Below are 19,139 nucleotides of genomic sequence, written 5' to 3'. Positions count from 1 at the left end.
TATATAAGTCACCTTTTGGTAGAGTATTTCATTAAGAAATTCCTTTTCGATTTCTTCATCTTTCTCTCTTTCATTTCTTTTGTCCTAATTTCAAAATATCCAAGACAACTAACATGGTATCAGAGCATCACTGGGCTCCGTTGACAGCGAACGTAGTGACTAGCTCAAACAATCTTTCAAACTCAGATAACAATGGCGAACAAAATTAGACTGACTTACATACACCAAGAAGAAGAGATGTTGATTACTCTTCTTCAATCTATTTCAATCACAACTTATCGATCAAACTCAATGACTATAACTATCTTTTTTGGAAGCAGCAAGTTCTTGCTGCAATATATATGTGGAAATCGATTGTTGCAAGGTCTTGGTATATTAGAGAGAGAGTGAAAGTGAGGATAAAATAAAGGGATAATTATATAAAATACCATTTTTTGTTAAAAAAAAGTTACATTTTTACGTTGAAGATTTTTTTTTTTTTTTACATTTTTACGATTTTCTATGAAAACAACAAGACTACATAAAAGTAACAGAAAAATATCATCAAAATAACAACAAAAAATAGCATACATATAATAAAAAAAATCAATAACAAATTAGTAAGAGTACAATATAAAAAAAATCATATTTTCTATAAATAAAAGCATAAAAATCGTAAAAATATTTAAAATTCTACACAACTGTATTTTTATAATTTTTTTTGTTGTTTTTGTGTATTTGTGAAATAATCCCTAAAATAAAACAGAGACATCCTTTATAAATGATTAAATGCATCATACAAATATATGTGTGATTTTTTTTGAAAACAAAATGTGTGATTTCAATTGTTATGTTGTATTTTTTATTTTTTTTTATTGTGAGAGTATAATAATGAAGGATTTTTCTGTAAAAATAATTGAAAACATAACAATTGTTATAAATATTAATAATTATGTGGATGTCCAAATCTTTTATTTATTACTATTAATTGTAATCAACATTCCTCTTTTCTTAGTTTCCCTGTTTCTTAGTTTCTTAATATTTGACTCTTGTATTTGTATAAATAGGGGTTCATCCCATTGGAATAAACAACTCAGAAATTCTCATTCACTTTCTCTTGCTCTCTTCATCTTCTTCTTCTTTCTTCTCATCTACTTTATATTATTTTATAACACGTTATCAGCACGAGTTTCTGCCCAAGCTTCAAGCATGAGCCTCTGCCCAAGTCCCAATGTAAGTATCTTGTTAAAGTTCTTGAATTGTTTCAAAGTCAAAATACACTAAATATATATTTATGTACATACTCATCTGACTGAAACAATTTCAAGAATTATTTGGTTTCTTTTTTCTTTTTATCTATATGTCTATATATATATTATATATGTATGTATATATTTTTATATATTTATTATTGATTTCATATATATATATTATGTTATTATCATTCATAATATTTACAATATATGCGTGCCTATGATATGATAGAGAAAATCTATATAAATTATACATATATCCAGAAGATTATGTATCATCGATAAAATATTACATATATCCTAAAGATTATGAATCATCGATAAAATATTGTATATATTCTGAAGATTATGCATCATCGATAAAATATTGCATATATCCTGATGATTATGCGTCCTCAATAAAATCTTGCATATATCCTGAAGATTATGCAAACGTAATATTCATTATATAGTTGATGGATATATAATAAAAGAGATGAATACATATTTATATATATGTTCTTGTATTCTTTGAGGACAATGAAAAGTAATCTAATATCGATATAGATTTTGACAAACATAACCTGAAATAAATGTTTTATATTTGTCGAAAAAAATGATTGTATTTATGTGAATACAACTAAAGAATCATTAAAAATGATTATTATTGATGCAATTTTATAGTGGGTTTTGAATACCTAAAATGAATGTTAAGAAAATTGCATTGAAACATCAAAGTATAAGAATAACAATGAGCATGACTAATGTTATTTTAATACATGAGGCATGTATTTATTGTTCATCATTCCCTACAGAGAATGATACGAATTGAAGTCAATTAATTTTAAAGATTGTTTGTATTAGTCATGTTATTATACATTGTTATTACTTGCAATGTTAGAAATTATTGAATCTGACATATATTAAAGATTAAACTTTGCATACATCTTGAAGACTATGCAAAAATTGCATTTATATATTCTTTGAAATAATATTGTTAAAGAAATTGCTGAGTAATTTCTTTTTATATATGAGCAAGTAATAAATTTTTAAGAAATTTATAATAATGTTCTACTTGTTCAACGTCATTCCCCGAAGTGAATGTAATGATTTTAAATAATCAATGGCATTGTTTGCTACTCAAATATTTCCAGAAGAAATTGGAAACAACCAAAAGATGAAATACCACATACAATCAAAGTGCATGAAATCTATATATCATGTGTGGGATTGAATAATAGTAGTCGCGTACCTGTAGTACGGACACACTTATAATCAAGATAAAAGTATATTTGATTTTTGAATAAGTGTGAATTGTACAAATTGATTGTACATTTAGAATATTTAAATATCATTCCTTGAAGAGAATGAATAGACGTGAAATTCTATTTCAAAGAATATAGATTTCACATATATTGGCAATGCTAGAAGTAAATTAATATATACATATTTTATTATTTCTTGAAATCAATAGTTTCAAACTATTATTAGTACAAGATATGTATATATGCAGTTACTATTTCATTCATTTTGCATATTCCCAGAAGTGAATATATAACTTACTAATATTTGTTAGTGATCTAATATAATCAAAGTGATAAAAAATCACAAAATGATTATTTGAAAAGCTTCCTGAAGAAGTCTTACATTTAATTGCTACTTGGAGTAGTAAAATATATTTGTATGTACCTAGATGTATAACTTTTATCTAGTTATGAAAGTAATAAGAAATAACTTATTATATGTACTGGTTGTACATTTAAATATATAATATATCAAGTCATGATAATTAGACTAATGAATAGTCTATTAATAAATTAGATGACTTGTTAAAAAGATACCAGGAAAAATGAATGATATATTATGGTTATGTCTATTTGACCATTACAATAACATGATGATAGTGATTCTTGAAGAAATATAAAGTTTGATAAACATAATAGTGACTCCTGAATAGTGTATATGTTTTGGAGAATAATATAATTATATTATTCGTGTATATAAAAATGAAACTTGTAATGATTATGTTGTAATGAATTTACATTACCTTTTGAAAGTTTCATTGAAATACAAATTATAGTGAACTTGAAGTTCATGAATTGAATTATTTTGACATGATCAATTATATGCAATAAATTGTCAAAGAATTTGACTAAATTTTGTTGAAGAACTAGAAGATTCTTCTCATTGTTAATTTATAAGGTTCAAAAGAAGAATGTGCATATATTTGCACATAAAAAAATATTTAAATTATATTTCTTTAACAATCTTGAGCCATTGTTAGATTTTTATTGCATAGTTTCTTATCAATATAATAAGATTATATGATCATGCATTTACAAAATGTGTAAATTTATGTATTTCTAATTATACACGTATGACTCATTCTTAGAAATGAATTAAGTTCATAAGGATTGAACTTGAAACTGAAGTTTATTGAACCTGAAGTGCAATGTCATATAGTATATATGAGTTTAAATAAATATTGATTCATTGTGATAAATTGAAATCCCTACAGGTATATTAATATTATTAGATATCACAATTTTTAAAAATTCTCTCGATCAGGCGGAGAGAAGCAGTTGGGATCGATGATAATTTTTGAAAAATGATCCTTGCACAAAATATATAAGAACGATATAGTTCAAAATGATATATACCAACTGCAAATCAATATTATTCAAAGTTGAGTTAGAATGAGTTGAAAATGCCTGAAGCGTAAATGAACAATATAGAAATTATTAGTAAATGTTCATTTGATTTGCCCTGAAGTTGTTAAATTTAGAGGTACTCATGGAGATACCTTAATGTTATAAAGTATTATAAAATGATAACCGTGATGAAAACGGTACTTGAAGAGACTCCCAAGAGAAGTTAGACATAACACATTTAATCATAATTGAATCCCTGAAGTGATTCTATATAGGTACCTATAAATGATAAAAATATTTGAAAAATATGTAATTTAAAGAGATCTCTATAAGTTATGTCAATATGGGAGGAAATTATCATATAATGAAATTTTTGTCGACAATAAATATTGAATGTGTGCATATGCAATAAACTAACATGAGATAGCAAGGAATCATGGTATTAGATTTGTCGAGAATCATCGACATACATTTTGTTTTTGGCCAAAATATTATGACGTAGTCCAGGCAAGTTTACTCACATAAAGTGAAGTAAGACCTGTAGGGTGTGCAAATAAATATTTCTAATGAGAAATTTGCATATATGTATTTGTACATAATGAATTGTTGTACAAAGTTTGCATAAACATGAGATTGATTGAAGTAAGGCTTAAGTATTGAGAAAATATAATCATGATTTGATTATAGCCTGGAATATATTTTATGAGAATTTATAAGCGTCACATAAATATTGCAACAAAAGGTTATTTATTTGAAGCTCCTAATATAGTGAGAATTTGAAATAAGTCTTATCTAAAAATTCAAGAAGAATTTAATACATGTCTTAAGTGATATAAATTCAAAGTCGCGTGCACTATATGACAAAGATCTTTGTATGAAATAAAGACATGTAAGTAAATTATTGTTTGAAAAATACGTATAGTTGTCTATGCAATATAAATTCGTAAATTATACATTGTGATAGACTCTTGAAGAGTTTTTGATTAATTGAAGAACAACTTTTACTTCTTTTGTATATCGAGAAATATTAAATGTATAAAGTTTGTTCATTAGTATTGAAGTCTTGAAGTACTTCATATGCATCAAGAATTATAGATATATGATCATTTGATATGGAAATTAAGATCATACAACAAGATGGAACAAATATATGGTCTTGGAGTACCATCATTGTCACAAATGACAATTTATAGTACCATTAATGTGTTATGTTCATATCTACTTGAAATTTTAAATTTTAGTATGAACAAAGTTGTGTAGACACATGAATGATACAATTAGTTTGATAAAGACTAATGTTCCATGAACCCCTCATCTATAATTTAGAAGTCCATACATACTCTGGAAGAGTTATAGAAAATATATGATCAAAGATTGTATATGGTGATATTTTAAAAGTGATAACAATAATGTTATGAGATCACTACTACAAAAGTGAGTTTTCCCAACGGTTTATAACTGTCTTTTATACTATTTCCCAACGATTCCTAAAATCGTTGGCTATGTGGGTGTCATAAAAATGCGGAACTTTAAAAGACAGTTTATAACTGTTGGAAAAAGTTACATTAAATGACGATTTACAACCGTTGGAAAAAATCTTTTTAAATGACTGTTTATAACTGTTGGCAAAAGTATTATGTAAATTAAATTAAATATAAATAAAATTATTTTTTAAATATTAAATATATATAATAATATTATTTTTCATAAATAAAATATTAATTAAAATAAATAAAATTAATATATATTCAATTTTTTTAGAATAATATATATTCATATTTAACAATACACATTATATACAATTCAGAAAAAATACAAAAATAAATATTAAATATAAATATTACAACAATATTTTTTACAGTGACCAAACAAAATAGAATATCCTCAACAACACAATCGAAAATTGTCTAAATTAGAACACTAATTGGTATGTAAATCCATAAATTTTGCTCCAATTTCATGAATAAATCACACATATAATCCAACCCCAATTCAAATAATCTCTCTTCAGTGAATTAAGTATGTCAATACCAAAGCCACCAACATCAACAGGCATGCAATCCATTGATCTATCGTTGCCCCTGAAAATTCAACCAAAAAAAAAAAATCAAATCTTTATTACATACAGTACCCAATTTGATTAAAAAAAAACTCTAATATTCAATTAGAGAGAACTCAACAATGCATCAACATATTTTTCAAGACCCATTTTTCTTTAACCCTAATTCGTCATTGACCATGGCTGCATTGACATATATAATCAAAATTAATAATTCAAATCTGTTAAAAAAAATTTGAGAGAACTTACCGTCGCTGGTGGGAGCCGGAGCCGGAGCTAGAGCAGACGAGTGAGCCATAATAAAAAATAGAGAAGCAGCCCCCAGAACGAACTCTTTCTGCGACGAATCAAAAAGGGTGGAAATCCTTATTAACCTCCACAATCGCCATTGTCGTCGTCATCATCCTCCTCGTCGTCATCAGATAACGGCACCAGCCAGCAAGCTCCATGGAGATGATCGTTAATGCAGACGAAATACGACATCACACAAGAGAAAACGGAGAGAGAGAGAGAGAGAGAGAGAGAGAGAGAGAGAGAGAGAGAGAGAGAGAGAGAGAGAGAGAGAGAGAGAGAGATTGGGTAATGGCTGCCATGGATATATGGTAAGAAGGACACAGAGTGAAATGGTAAGAAGCTGAGTTCGCCATAGAGAGAGTGAACGAGAGCGAGAGAGAACGAGAGCGAGAGAGAGAGGCGGAATGGCAAAGAATGAAAGAGAAAGGATTAGGGTTTTCATAGTTAGTTTTCTTTCTTATCATTTTCTATTTATATTTTTCAAATTTTACCCACAAAATTATGTTATTTTAATAAATAAAAATCTGATATAATTTTTTTTAAAAATGTTAAATCTGATATAATATTAAGGATCCTGAATTAAAGACCATAAATGCCACAATTTTTAATTAAAGATCCCAAATTAAGTCTCTAATTAAATTTTAATTAAAAATAATAAATTATCCAATAATATTTTAGTCCTCTTTCACAATAATATTTTTTTAAATAACTTTCACAATAAATTTTTAAGTACAACTAATTTCTAAAATTATCCTATTATTGAAAATATATAAATTCTAAATTTTCCAATTTTATAAATTCTCAAATTATAAATTTATTAAAAAAATTTCTTTTATATTTATAAAATTTGAAGTTTTTTTTTTTGGTATTTTATTTTATTAAATACAATTTTTTTTTTAGGAAAAGAAAAAAAGTACAAATTTCTTCATTTTTTTTAATTTAAAACTTTTTTAAAGTATTTTCTTTTATTAAATACAATTTTTTTTAAGTAAAAAAAATTCTTTTTCTTTTTAAATCTGAAACTTTTTTTTTGGTAAACTAAAAAGAATATTTCCCAACAGTTATAAACTGTCGGCATTTACTATTTTTTTTTAAAATTTCATTTAGTATTGCCCACGGTTCTTCACTGTTGGCATTTATTTTTCCCAACAGTTTTTTTGCTTCGGTTTTAAACCGTTGGGAAAAATCTCTGCTTACCTTTTCCAACAGTTTTCAAAATTGACTCCCTTATAAACCGTTGGGAAAAGCCACTTTTGTAGTAGTGGATATATTATCACCAAAAGAATTATGGATCATATGTGCATGAGGGGGAGACATATTTATGTTGCACTCTTTTTCCCTTAGTTCAGGTTTTGTCCCACTGGGTTTTCCTGGCAAGGTTTTTAACGAGGCAACTTGCAAAGAGTTATGAATATGAAATATATATTATACTATTTTTCCCTAGCTCAGATTTTGTCCCACTGGATTTTTCTGGCAAGGTTTTTAACAAGGTAACTATAAATCATGTTAATATACTTGCATTTTATGAAGCAAGTAGAGAATGTGTGAGAGTGAGATCTTGACATAGCATATTCGGGAAACATATGGATTGCACTCTATAAAGAAGTATCAACACAAACAGTTCTCTATGAAGATAATACTGCTTGCATCGCTCAACTAAAAGGAGGGTACATTGAAGGAGATAGAGTTAGAACACATTTCACCAAATTCTTCTTTATACATTTCAAGAAAATGAATATTGGTGTTCAACAAATTCAATCAAGTGTCAATCTTGCAAACTTATTCACAAAGTTATTACCAACATCAACATTTGAGAAGACGGTAGACAAGATCGAAATTCATCAATTAGAAGATCTCTCTACGAATGCCTAAATGAGGGGAAGTTAGTTTACACTATACTCCTTTTCTTTTGATCAAGTTTTCAACAAGATTTTTAATAAGGCAGTTATCATGGATATCCAAGGGGGAGTGTTATAAATAATAATAATTATGTGGATGTCCAAATCTTTTATTTATTACTATTAATTGTAATCAACATTCCTCTTTTCTTAGTTTCCCTGTTTCTTAGTTTCTTAATATTTGACTCTTGTATTTGTATAAATAGGGGTTCATCCCATTGGAATAAACAACTCAGAAATTCTCATTCAATTTCTTTTGCTCTCTTCATCTTCTTCTTCTTTCTTCTCATCTACTTTATATTATTTTATAACAACAATATATATTGGCTAATATTGTCATTCAATAGTAATTCAATGACGGTTATATATTTAATGTAACCATTGTGAAATTTCTATATATATATAAATATATATGGGCTATTTATAAAAATATTGGGAAAAAATAAAAATCTTAATATATATGGCATGCATTTTCTTTTTCTAAGGGTAACCGTTGTAGGTTAGAGAAAAGAACGTCGAGAGACAAAGTAAAGAAATTCTTTCTATCCAAAAAAGTCTACTGTCTATTCTAAGGGCATGCTAAATCAATCTATGGATTGCAACATTAACGTTGCAACTGACATGAGAAATAGATGTCCCCCAGAAGCTAGACAATGAAATTTTAATATCAGAAAAGAAATCTCTAAATGTGTGTCTATCCTACTAAAAAATCTACAAATAAAGAAAATATTAGTATCAAAATAAGAAGAATAATAAAACTAAAATTATCTAATGTGATAATTATAACTTATCTTTTGAGATCAACGGTTCAAGCTCCTTGAATACTTTAATAATCAAGTGAGAAAAGCAACAATCACATCTATAAAAATATATAAAATTTAATTAATGTAACACTCTACTTAATGATAATATTCATTAAAAAAGGAATTTAAATTCCTGTGCTAGAAAAGCACTCCAAATTATAATTGTTATTAAGCAAAATAACTTATCTTAGAAGTCTCACAGTCACTTCTACCACACATTATACTAATTTAAGAAAATGAGTTGTAATAAAACTTTTTTCCTTAAAATCCATGATCCTTGAAAAACCAAGTGAGTGAGAAAATACACTTAAAACTTATTTTTGATATTTCTGGAGCTGACGTTGAGGATGTCATTGCTATCTTACACCCTTCTTAGGAAGAATCTAAGAAAACCTTAAACAAACCACCATACAAGAGAAATCACTATATACGGTACGAACAAGCATACACCAAGCACAAAAACTAGTCAAAACACCAAATATGGTACAAAACAAGTAACAACAACCACATAAACAAACCAATGCACACAAAAAGGACTACTTATTAATTACGTATAACACTAAGATAGTATTTATGTAGTAACTAAAGTGTTTTTATAAAACTGTAAGAATTTTAAAAAACACTTCAGTTTAATTGTACTAAATATGACAGTTTTTTAAGAATTTTTTTTAAAACGAGAAATTTGACAATTCATGCTTAAAAATTGTTCATGGTCTTGTAGTATGCCACATTAAAATGCATAGGAATTTAGTACTCTAAAATTAATTAAATCCCAAAATACCCTCCTCATATCTTCCCTCTTTCTCTTGGCCCTCGCTCCCTCTCTCTCTAACTCTCACCAAACCCAACTGATACCCACGACCACAGAACCAGACCGAACTAGACCCAGACCAAACCGGCGACCACCGCACCACCTCCGGCGAAACCCACTCCGAAGACGAAACGTAGGACAAAACTGAGGAGAATATCGCAAAGCTACAAAGAGAAATCATGAAACCCAAAGCCCCAAAATCTGAGTTCTCAACTCGCTTGTTTTCTGCATTTTTTTTCTAGTTTTTGACGATGTCGCGAAACATCGCTAAATATCGTGAAACATTGCGAAATCATGATACATCGCTAAATGTCTCCAATTCACAATATCGTGAAACACATCGCTAATATTATCGCTAAATATCGCAAATCATCGCTAAACTTCATCCCTAACCTCAGATTTATTCTATCATTGCATATACATCGCTAAGTATCGTAAAATATCGTAAAAAAAATGGTAAACCAGAAGAAAGAAATGCCAAAAACAAGAGAGGCTGTGAGAGAAGAAGATGGTGAGGCCTTGCGACCAGGGTTCTGGGTTTGTGTGTTCACGGTAAGGGTTCTGGATCGGGGTTAATGTTGGAGAGTGAGAGAAAGAAGTTTTTTTGAAATGTAAGAGTATTTTTGGGAGGAAAAAATATTAAAAGTATATATATATACTATTTCGAATTTTGTGGTATATTAACACAACATATTTTACATTTAAAACATACTAAACCAAATTTCTCTTTTAAAACTATGGGATAAATCATTATAAAGAATGAGGAATACCATAAAAAAAAAATTAAAAGTCGTGAGTTTTCTTTTGCTAGATATCATAACTGTAACTACAGAAATTGGTTTATTATTTTTTTTTACTTTTTTTAATAAAACCAAACTACACAAGTCAAAACAATACTAAAAAATAATGTCAAACCAGTAACAACTCCAATAGCTCAGCATTTCAAACTCTCTGTCACTCAAAGCCCAAAGATAGCAAAAGAAATAGAATACAAGAAAAATATTTTATATAGTAGTGTGGTGGATAGCATCATGTACATTATGATCTGCACTAGACCAAATTTGTGCCATGAAATGAATGTGATCAGCAGGTGCATGAGTAAACTAGGAAGAGAACATTGGGAGGCTGTCAAATGTATGATGATGTACATAAAGAGGACCTCAAATCTTGGATTAGTTTACTGCTCTAACACTAAAAAACTTGAAGTGTTAAGGTATGTAGACTCGGACTATGCATGTAATTTGGATACAAAGGTCTCAAACTAGATTTGTATTTCAAATCAATGATTGCACCATAAGTTGAAAAGCAAATCTTCAGTCAAGAGTGGCTTTGTCCACACTACAACATTTTTACTCAGTACCGGCGGAAGTAATACCGGCGGAGCCAAACTGCCGGTATTAATGGGGTTATTACCGACGGAAAAGGCATTCCGCCGGTATTACTTTTGAATAATTAAAAATTAATTAAATATTTATTTAAATTTAGTATTCCCGACGGAACTTTAGTATTATCGGCGGAAAATCCGCCTCTAATAGTTTAGGCGGGATTTTTACCGCCCAAATTTTGAAAAGACTAATTCCGGCGGATTATTGCCGGCGGGTTCCGCCGGTATTTGATAACTCTAGAAATTAGAGTTATTTTTCACATTTTTTTTACTAAAAATTGGTTTAGTTCTTAAGTTTTTAATTAATTTATTAAGTTTTGAACTATTTTTGAATTTATTAGCCTTATTGTAATTTTATATGTTTTTGTGTGTTTTTATAATTAATTTGTGATAATATGTTATGTGGTAATTATTTTTTTACTTTATTTTAGTTTCTAATTTTTTTTATGTATTTTTAGGTGTAATTGGTGGTGAAAATTAGGATTAAATTGAAGAAAGTTTGAAGAAGTGGGGTCAAAAATACAAATTGTAAAAGAATATCAGATTTGACCAAGAAGAGACCCACTCTCGGTCAACTGCAAGCTCCAATCGAAGCCGTCCGTGTGAAGATCCAAAGGCCCAGAAGCGTGCGTGAGGCACACCCCAGACAGCCGAGAGTGACAATGTGTTTTCTCCTGCTGCTTTTCTTCCACGCGGGCCCCACGAATCAGCTTCAGCTCCAATCACGACCTGCCACGCGTGCGCCCAGCAGCTGCCTCCTTCCCAGCTGGCACCACCTCGTCAGCGCCCAACCAACCAGCGCACGCCACCTCACGCACGTCAGCTCCTTCCCAACGAACCAGCTCGCGCCAAGTGGCACCTGCTGAAGAAAAAGAAGAAGAAAGAAATGAAGTGTTAATTGATTTATTTTATCCCAAAATTATATTCACAAACACCAAAAATTGCATTTTCTCCCACATATTACACATAAATACTCTATTTACTCTTCCCAATTTATTTCACCTAAATAAACATTCCTATTTTATTTTTTACCCTATCCTTTCACTACTTTTACATCCTTACAAAACATTTATTTTTTCCAATACTCTTACACATACTCTATTTATCCATTCTCTTCCCAACACTAATTAAATTAATCATTTTATTTATTTATTTTGATTAATTTAATTCTCTAATTTTGCCTATAAATATGGTGTTGGAAGACCATTTCAAAACACATCTCTTCACCCTCCTAAACACCTCTTCAACCCAAAACACTTCTCCATTCCACACTCTTCATTTTTACCATTTTCTTTCTACCATTTTTACACTTTGAAGAGCATGTCAAGTATGTTTATCTTTTGTAATTTTTATCTAGTTATGAGCTTCTAATCTTTTTTCAAGATTATTAAGATGATGATGAAGCAAAATGTAACTAGATAGTGTTTATGTTTGTATGTTGATTTCCCATTTGTGCTATAAAGTTTATGGATTTTTCTATCAAAAATATGTCTTTTTCATCTTCAATATCATGTATTTTTGATTGTTAAAGCATATTTCTACTTAGTTCTTCATTATGCAAAAATATAATACTCTTTGATTAAATGTCTTTCATTAAATTGTTTACATCTAATTCTTAGAATATAAGTGTTATATTTTGCCTAAACATAGTTTCTTTGATTTTGTGTAGTTTCATTAAATTGTAACACATTTAATACTTAGAAATTATACATTTTATAAGTGAAGAAAAATCCTACCTTTTTGAAAATAACTTGTACTTAAATGAAAAATATATTTTGGAAAATATGGTGAGATTTATTTCAACTATATCTAAAACTTGGGAATCAATATACTTATAAATATTATTGAACTTGCATTTTGTGGATTCTAATATCTTAATAATCTTATTTTACACATCTTATTTGAAAATCATTTTCATACTCACTCATCTTTAATCTTAAGTATTTTAGTTGCTTGTCTTTTATTTTATTTTGCAAAACTAAAATCCCATCAAATATTTGGAGCTAGGTTAGAATATTCTTATTTTGTTTGAAATAGTTTCTTTTGATGTTAGTCAACTCCCATGGGTTCGACCTTGCACTTACATGAACACTATATTCCGAAACGATTCGTGCACTTGCGAGTATAAATATTAAAACACTCACTTTTGAGGACAACAAGTTTTTGGCGCCGTTGCCGGGGAGTTGCTAGAAAGAAACGATCTTTCTACAAGGTAAGTAATACTCTTCTACTAGTTATTTTTTTTTATTTTCTCATTTTCGTCAAAAAAAAAAAGTTAAAAAAAATATATCGAAAAAAAAAAGTTGAAAAAAAAAGGGAAGTTATACATATATATTGTTATATATTATATATTATATATTATACTATATATACATATTTATTGGTAGTTGATGGCATCTTGTGCCTCCTAACTTTAATATAACTATCTATCATTATTATTGTCATTTTTTATTGTATTTATTTAGTTGTAATCTTATTTACTTTGCTTAAGAAAATACTTGAAAAAAAAAATTAAAAACAAAGCTTGTTCTTTCAACATAAGCAATTTTTGCTTAAAGGAAATTTGGCAAAGTTCCCATCCACACTTAATAATTAACCCCGGGGAGTTGTTATTAAGTCGTGAGTAAGTGGAATCAAATAGGCCTGGGAACAAGTCAAACCAAAAAAAAATTGAAAAATTAAAAATTTACAAAAAAATCATAATCTCTTTGTGTTATAAGTATGCTCTGTGGTTGCGGTTTATAACTGATCTTCCACATCAGAAATTTGTCTTCTTGAGATTATTGTGTGTTATTTGTGTTTCTTTGTGAAATTTGTTACATTGCATGCATCATTGGCAACGTGATTCTAAAAATCGTTTGGTAAAAAGAGTAGTAACTTTAGGTGAAATTGAAAGTGTTTTTGAAAAATTAAGCATAATGGAACAAGAACCTAATATTGCGCAAGAAAAAACACTACTTGAATATTTTTCACCTATTTCATCTAATGCTCCATCATGCATTGTTTTGCCTACTACTAATGCCACTCATTTTGAACTTAAACCATCAATCATTCAATTGTTGCCTTCTTTTTATGGTTTAGAAAGAGAAGATCCTTATATGCATGTAAAAGATTTCTTAGAAATTTGCTCAACTTTTCGTTTTCAAAATTTTTCGGATGAATCGGTTAAGCTTAGGTTGTTTCCTTTTTCTTTAAAAGATAAAGCCAAAGCTTGGTTAAACTCACTTCCAACCGGAACCATAACAACTTGGGATCAACTTTTTAATAAATTTCTTGCCAAATTTTTCCCCATGTCCAAAACTGATAATTTAAGAAGAGAAATTTCCGAATTTTATCAAAAAGATAATGAAGAATTTTATGAATGTTGGGAAAGATTTAAAGATTTATTATTAAAATGCCCCCACCATGGTTTTGAAAAATGGAGACTTGTAAAATATTTTTATGATGGTTTAACCCCTTCAAACCGACAAATGATTCAATCTATGCATACTGGAAAATTTTTGAAATTACAAGGGCAAGAGGCTTGGGAAGCTCTTGAAGAATTATCTGTTAATTCACAACAATGGAATTATTCTGAGCCTAGGTCTAGAGCAAATAATTCACCTAAAAGAGGAGGGAAATATGAAATTAAAGAAGAAACTGATTTGAGAACATCTTTTGAAAAATTAGCAAGAAAAGTAGAAGCCTTAGTCATAAGTCAAACTATGAATTCTCATGTTCAACCTAAAAAAGAGGTTTTTGCTAGTGCTTGTCATAATGATCAATCATGTCCTTCTTTTCTTGAAACATTTTCCGAAGAGGCTAATGCATTACATTCATATGGTAAACCAAATGATAGCCCATTTTCTAACACATACAATCCTAATTGGAGAAACCATCCAAATTTTTCATGGAGACAAAACCAACCACAAATGAACCAAGGAAACCAATTCAACATGCCAAATCCGAATCATGCCCAACCAAGTCAACCTTACCCTCCACAAAGAAAGCCTTCCTTAGAAGACACTTTACAACAATTCATGCAATCCACCCAACAAATCATGCAAAATCAGTCTCAATCCATTGCCAAACTTGAGACACAATTGGGTCAACTTGCCAATGCCGTAACTGAGAGAGAAAAAGGGAGATTTCCTAGCCAACCCATCCCAAATCCTAAAGGCCAATATGAAGTAGGAGTCCCAAGTCATAAAGAAGAAGCCAAGTCGATTTCAACACTTAGGTCCGGAAAACAAATTGCCAAACCCGATTACACACCTCAAGTTGAAAAAGACCAAAGCCAAAGTTCCAACACAAATGACTTGTCAAAAGATAATGATCAAATTCTTCCTTCCATTCCAAAAGCTCCTTTTCCACAAAGATTACTTCCACTCAAAAAAGGCAACCAATATAGTGACATCTTAGAAGTGTTTAAACAAGTAAGTATCAACATCCCATTCTTAGATGCCATTAAACAAATTCCTGCCTACTCCAAATTCTTGAAAGACCTTTGCACTGTTAAAAGAAACACTAATGTTCCAAAAAAGGCATTTTTAACTGAACAAGTTAGCTCCATAATTCAATATAAAAGCCTTGTGAAATATAAAGATCCTGGTTGTCCAACAATTTCATGCATCATTGGTGATCATTTTATTAACAAAGCTTTACTTGATTTAGGAGCTAGTGTGAATTTATTGCCTTATTCTGTTTATAAGCAACTTGGTCTAGGAGAATTAAAACCAACTTCTATAACACTTCAATTAGCTGATCGTTCTGTGAAAATTCCTAGAGGTATTATAGAAGATGTTTTAATTAAAGTGGATAAGTTCTATTTTCCTGTTGATTTCATTGTTCTTGATACTCAACCTGTTGAAAATGCTCATGCTCAAATACCTATCATTTTAGGTAGACCATTTTTAGCTACATCTAATGCAATTATCAACTGTCGTAATGGTGTATTGAAATTATCTTTTGGAAACATGACTGTTGAATTGAATGTTTTTAATGTTGCTAAATCTGTTGAGTGTGAGGAAATACATGAAGTAAACATGATTAACACGGAAAATATGTTTGAAATGGACATGAATGAATCTTTTGAAACTTATGCAAAAATGTTTGGAATGTGCTTAAATGTTGATGATTTTATTCATGATGTCAATTCTTTGCTTGAGTCTACCCCACTAATGGATACTGAAAAATGGAAAGCCAAAATTGAACCATGTGTTCCATTAGAGCATGTTGAGTCAACTCCTGAACCACCAAAGTTAGATCTCAAACCTTTGCCCGACACTTTGAAATATGCATTTCTAGGAGAGTCTAACACCTATCCTGTTATCATTGCATCTGATTTAGATGAAAAACAAGAAACAAAATTGTTAGATATCCTTAGAAAACATAAAAAGGCCATAGGTTGGACCATGGGAGACATTAAGGGAATTAGCCCTGCTGTGTGCATGCATAGAATTCATTTAGAAGAAAATGCTAAGCCCTCCCGAGAAAGTCAAAGAAGATTAAATCCAAACATGAAAGAGGTAGTAAGAGATGATGTAATTAAAATGTTAGATGTAGGGATCATTTACCCTATTTCTGACAGTCCATGGGTTAGTCTAGTTCAAGTTGTTCCAAAAAAGTCTGGGATCACTGTTGTTAAAAATGAACAAAATGAGTTAATCCCTACTAGAGTCCAAACTGGGTGGAGAGTGTGTATAGACTATAGAAAGTTGAATAGTGTCACTAGGAAAGACCACTTCCCATTACCCTTCATTGACCAAATGCTTGAACGATTAGCTGGCCATGCTTACTATTGCTTTCTTGATGGGTACTCGGGATATAACCAAATCCCCATTGCCCCCGAAGATCAAGAAAAGACTACCTTTACTTGCCCTTTTGGAACCTTTGCATATCGTCGCATGCCTTTTGGTCTTTGTAATGCTCCTGCAACATTTCAAAGATGTATGATTGCAATATTTTCTGATATGGTTGAAAGAAATCTTGAAGTGTTTATGGATGATTTTTCTGTGTTTGGAAATTCTTTTGATGATTGTTTGCACCATCTTTCTCTTGTTTTAATTCGTTGCAAAGAAATGAATTTAGTTCTTAATTGGGAAAAATGTCATTTCATGGTTAAAAAGGGAATTGTCTTAGGTCATGTGATTTCATCTCAAGGAATAGAAGTTGATAAAGCAAAAGTAGATCTTATTTCAAAACTTCCTCCACCTAAGACAGTAAAAGAAATTAGATCATTCTTAGGCCATGCCGGTTTTTATAGAAGATTCATAAAAGACTTTAGCAAAATTTCACGCCCTTTATGTCATTTACTTGGAAAAGAAAATGCTTTTGTCTTTGATAATGAATGCCATGCTGCCTTTGAAAAATTGAAATCCCTTTTGACTAGTGCACCTATTATTCGCCCTCCCGATTGGAACGTTCCTTTTGAAATAATGTGTGATGCTTCTGATTATGCAATTGGTGCTGTTTTAGGACAAAGAATTAACAAGTTACCTCATGTAATATACTATGCTAGCAAAACTTTAAATGAAGCTCAATTGAATTACACTACAACTGAAAAAGAATTGCTTGCTGTTGTGTTTGCATTAGAGAAGTTTAGGTCTTATTTGTTAGGATCTAAAATAATTGTCTATTCTGATCATGCTGCATTGAAATATCTCTTGTCGAAAAAAGATGCTAAATCTCGTTTAATTCGTTGGATCTTGCTTTTACAAGAATTTGATTTAGAGATACGTGATAAAAAAGGTTCTGAAAATGTTGTAGCTGATCATTTGTCTAGAATTGTTGTTGAACTTAATCATGATTCCACCACTATCATTGAAACTTTTCCTGATGAACAACTCATGCATGTATCTTCTTTTCCTTGGTATGCTGATATTGTCAATTATTTGGTCACTGGTGAAATTCCTTCTCATTGGTCTAAACAAGATAAATCTAAATTTTATGCTGAAGTGAAAAATTTCATGTGGGATGATCCTTATTTGTTTAAATATTGCCCCGATCAAATAATAAGAAGATGCATTCCAAATTGTGATCAATCTAAAATCATATCTTTTTGTCATGATCATGCATGTGGTGGACATTTTAGTGGTAAGAAAACTGCTTTGAAAATTTTACAATGTGGATTTTATTGGCCTACTATTTTTCATGACACTTATATGCATTGTAAATCTTGTGAGCGTTGCCAAAAATTAGGAAGTGTAACTAGGAGAAACATGATGCCTTTGAATCCTATTCTTATTGTTGAAATATTTGATGTTTGGGGCATTGATTTTATGGGTCCATTTCCTAATTCTTTTGGTAATTTATACATTCTTGTTGGTGTTGATTATGTGTCTAAATGGGTAGAAGCTATTGCATGTCACACTAATGACCATAAAGTTGTGCTTAAGTTTTTGAAAGAAAATATTTTCTCACGATTTGGTTCACCACGGGCGATCATTAGTGATAATGGTACACACTTTTGTAATAGGCCTTTTGAACATTTAATGAAACAATATGGCATTACACATAAAGTCACTACACCTTATCACCCACAAACTAGTGGCCAAGTTGAGATATCAAATAGGGAGATTAAGCACATCCTAGAGAAAACTGTCAACCCCACTAGGAAAGATTGGTCCCTAAGACTCATTGATGCATTATGTGTTGGGTTTTATGCCCTAAATAAAACTCATTTCAATATAATCAGATTTGTTTATTAATATAGATCAGAAATAACATTTAATGTTGCATGGTTCACATGATTTATTTCATGATTATATGTACATAATGTATAAATTCATTTGAAACCCTTTTCACATACTTGATCCTGTTTATTGTGCCGTCAACACATTGGAAAGTAAACATGACTATGTGAATAAAGTTTCCTAGATTTATCAGACACGGGGGTTTTGCGATATGATAATCTACAACAAGAGTTTACTTGCATTTGGAGAAGTGCTATGTTCTTTCCAGAGCATTGGTTAAAGTAAAGCTCAGGTTGGATGCATGGAGTATGCATCGGAAGGGACCGATATTGAACTTTGACTTAGATTTATTAAA

At 30.0% G+C, this 19,139-nt stretch overlaps 1 protein-coding gene and 1 non-coding gene across 2 annotated transcripts; one reads left to right on the top strand and one right to left on the bottom strand.

Annotated features, from left to right (window-relative positions):
• Positions 1-14,416: 14,416 nt before the first annotated feature.
• Positions 14,417-14,523, bottom strand: LOC115703280 (small nucleolar RNA R71). Its single transcript, XR_004009057.1, has one exon. It is a non-coding gene; the product is annotated as a small nucleolar RNA R71 (small nucleolar RNA).
• A 58-nt stretch (positions 14,524-14,581) lies between these two features.
• Positions 14,582-18,865, top strand: LOC133032246 (uncharacterized). The gene has a single exon (XM_061106125.1). It carries the CDS (start codon positions 14,582-14,584, stop codon positions 18,797-18,799), a length of 4,218 nt encoding a protein of 1,405 aa, XP_060962108.1. The 3' UTR covers positions 18,800-18,865.
• Positions 18,866-19,139: the final 274 nt, after the last annotated feature.

The sequence above is a fragment of the Cannabis sativa genome, chromosome X (assembly GCF_029168945.1).
Source record: "Cannabis sativa cultivar Pink pepper isolate KNU-18-1 chromosome X, ASM2916894v1, whole genome shotgun sequence".
NCBI lineage: Eukaryota > Viridiplantae > Streptophyta > Magnoliopsida > Rosales > Cannabaceae > Cannabis > Cannabis sativa.
Note: the sequence above shows the minus strand (reverse complement) of the source record. Positions and strands in the feature narration are given on the sequence as shown.